The sequence below is a fragment of the Parus major genome, unplaced genomic scaffold, assembly GCF_001522545.3.
Source record: "Parus major isolate Abel unplaced genomic scaffold, Parus_major1.1 Scaffold397, whole genome shotgun sequence".
Taxonomy (NCBI): domain Eukaryota; kingdom Metazoa; phylum Chordata; class Aves; order Passeriformes; family Paridae; genus Parus; species Parus major.
Window position 1 is genome coordinate 13,918 of NW_015379310.1, and position 2,561 is coordinate 16,478.

Here is a 2,561-nt window from a genome sequence, read left to right on the forward strand (position 1 = left end):
GGGGACACCTGGGTGACACCTGGGACCCTGCCAGGGACACCTGGGGACACCTGGGACCGTGCCAGGGACACCTGGGGCCACCTCTGACCCTGGGGGGGGACCTGGGGCCACCTCTGACCCTGGGGGGGACCTGGGGCCACCTCTGACCCTGACACCTGAAGGGGTTCAGGACCTGGGGCCACCTCTGACCCTGCCAGGGACACCTGAGAGGGACCTGGGGCCACCTCTGACCCTGACAGTGACAACTGAGAGGGACCTGGGGACACCTGTGACCCTGCCAGGGTCACCTGAAAGGGACCTGGGGCCACCTGTGACCCTGCCAGGGCCACCTGGTGCTGTCAGGACCTGGAGCCACCTCCCGGCAGGGCCACCTGAGGGGGGTTCAGGACCTGGAGCCACCTCTGACCCTGCCAGGGCCACCTGGGGAGGACCTGAAGCCACCTCTGACCCTAAGAGGGACCTGGGGCCACCTCTGACCCTGCCAGTGACAACTGAGAGGGACCTGGGGCCACCTCTGACCCTGCCAGGGCCACCTGGGGAGGACCTGGAGCCACCTCTGACCCTAAGAGGGACCTGGGGCCACCTCTGACCCTGCCAGGGCCACCTGAGGCGGGGCTCAGGACCTGGAGCCACCTCCCGGCAGGACCACCCCGAACTCCTCAGCACCTCGGGCCACCTCGGAGCCTGGCAGTGCCACCCTGGAGGTGCCACCTGGGCAGGTGCCACCCGCGGGGCTCCGGGCCGTGGCCGAGGTGCCACCACCGCGTCCCTGCCTGTCCCCAACCCCCCGGGCAGGGCACAGGGAGCGATTTACAGGCCAGACTCTCCGGGAGAACGGCAACGAGGAGGAATTTCATGCAACATCCCCGGGCCGGAGGCGGCGCGGGGGGCCGGGAGCGGGTGGGAGCCCGGGGTCAGGGGGTGGGTGGGGTGGGCTCCACACCCTCAGTGCAGCGCTCGGAGAAGGAGAAGGAGAATCCGAGTGGGTTTTCTTGGCTTGGGAATAACGCCCCGCCCTTCCCACGGCGGCTCCGGACGCGGTCAGCTGTCCACCAGCTGCTTGAGCGCCCGCTCGATGTTCATGCGGTGCCCAACGCGGGTCACCCCCAACTCCACGAAGTCCTCCTTGGTCAGGGCGGGCAGGTGGGTCCCCTCGATCTCGTGATCCTCGAACTTATCCCGGTGCTCCACCAGGTTGATGCTCTCCAGCCAGTCCCCCACGTCGTACTTGTTCCACAGCTGCAGCGGCTTCTGCATGAAGGGTCGCGGTGGGTGCAGCGTGTGCAGCGGCGGCCCCGGCGACGGCGAAGGCGACGGGGAGCGGCTGCGGGCGCTGACGCTCCGGACCACGAACCGAACCTCTTTGGGCTCGTGGGGGATGGAGAGGCTGGAGGATTTGAGGATGGTGGGGGGCGTCAGGCCGTAGGGGCGGACGGTGCTGAGGGGCTCCGGGCGCTCCAGGGCGGCGGGTTTGACGGGGCTGGGGGTGCGGCGGGTGACGGGGTAGCGGCTGCCGGGCCGCACGGTGAAGGTGGTGCCGGAGCTGCGCTGGGAAATGGTGCTGAGCTCTCCTAAACTACTGAAAAGTCTGCGGAGAGAGCGGGAAAACGGGAAAAAAACAACACAGACGGACGGACAGACACACACACAGAGAGAGAGAGAGAGAGAGGAGAGGGAAGGGGTGAGGCCAGATCTGGGAATGGGGACACCGATCCAGCGGGATTGGGTTTGGCACGGGGTGGGGGACGCGGCTCGGGTGGGAGATCCCCGCTGGGGATGGCCCAAAGATTCCAAATTGGGAATTCCCGGCCGGCTCTGCACCCCACAAATGCCCCCGGCCTTGGGGACGAGGATTCTGCGCCCCCCGTCCCGCCCCGACCCGCGCTGATCCCGGAACGGGAGAGTCCCAGCGGAGAAAAGTTGGGATAAGAGGGAACATTCCGGTGTTTTCCCGGCATGGAAGGACCCTCTGGACACTCCCGTGGCGGTCACCGGGCGGTCACTGCGGCCTGAGGAGCTCAGGGGTGGCCGGGCTGGTGTCCCCTGGGCGCTGGGACAGGTGGGATCCCCTTGGGAATCCTCCCTGGAATTCCCACTGTGGGAATCTGGGATGGGGACAAAGCTCCCGACCCCGGCGCTGTCCCCTCGGAGTTGTCCCCATCCCGGTCCCCGCGGAACGGGAGAGGAAAGGGATCTGACACCGGCAGGAATCCCAGGAAATCAGAGCCCTCTGCTCTGGAGAGGCTGGGAAAACCGGGAATGTTCCTCTGGAGAAGGGAAGGATCCGGGGAGAGCTTCCAGCACATTCCAGGGGCTGGAGGGGCTCCAGGAGAGCTGGAATTTGGGAAAGACCTGGAGGGACAGGACACAGGGAATGGCTCCAGATTGGAAAAGGGGAGATTGGGGTGGGATTTTGGGGAGGAACTCCTGGAATTCCGAGATTCCCAGGGAAGCCCCTGGATCCCAAAATTCCTTCCTGGAGCGGAGCCGGGGCAGGGCTGGAGAGAGGGAATGGAGGGAATTCCCTGGGCAAGGGGAGATGGGGGTGGGATGTTGGGAAT

At 66.6% G+C, this 2,561-nt stretch overlaps 1 protein-coding gene across 1 annotated transcript in view; it reads right to left on the minus strand.

Annotated features, from left to right (window-relative positions):
• Window positions 1–6: 6 nt before the first annotated feature.
• The window catches only part of LOC107198988 (SH3 and multiple ankyrin repeat domains protein 3-like), a 37,646-nt gene continuing 35,091 nt past the window's right edge, over window positions 7–2,561 (minus strand). The window contains exon 2 of the mRNA XM_015616277.1: window positions 7–1,588. Within this exon, the coding sequence (XP_015471763.1) occupies window positions 1,042–1,588 (547 nt within the window). The 3' untranslated portion in view covers window positions 7–1,041. The remainder of the gene's footprint in view (window positions 1,589–2,561) is intronic.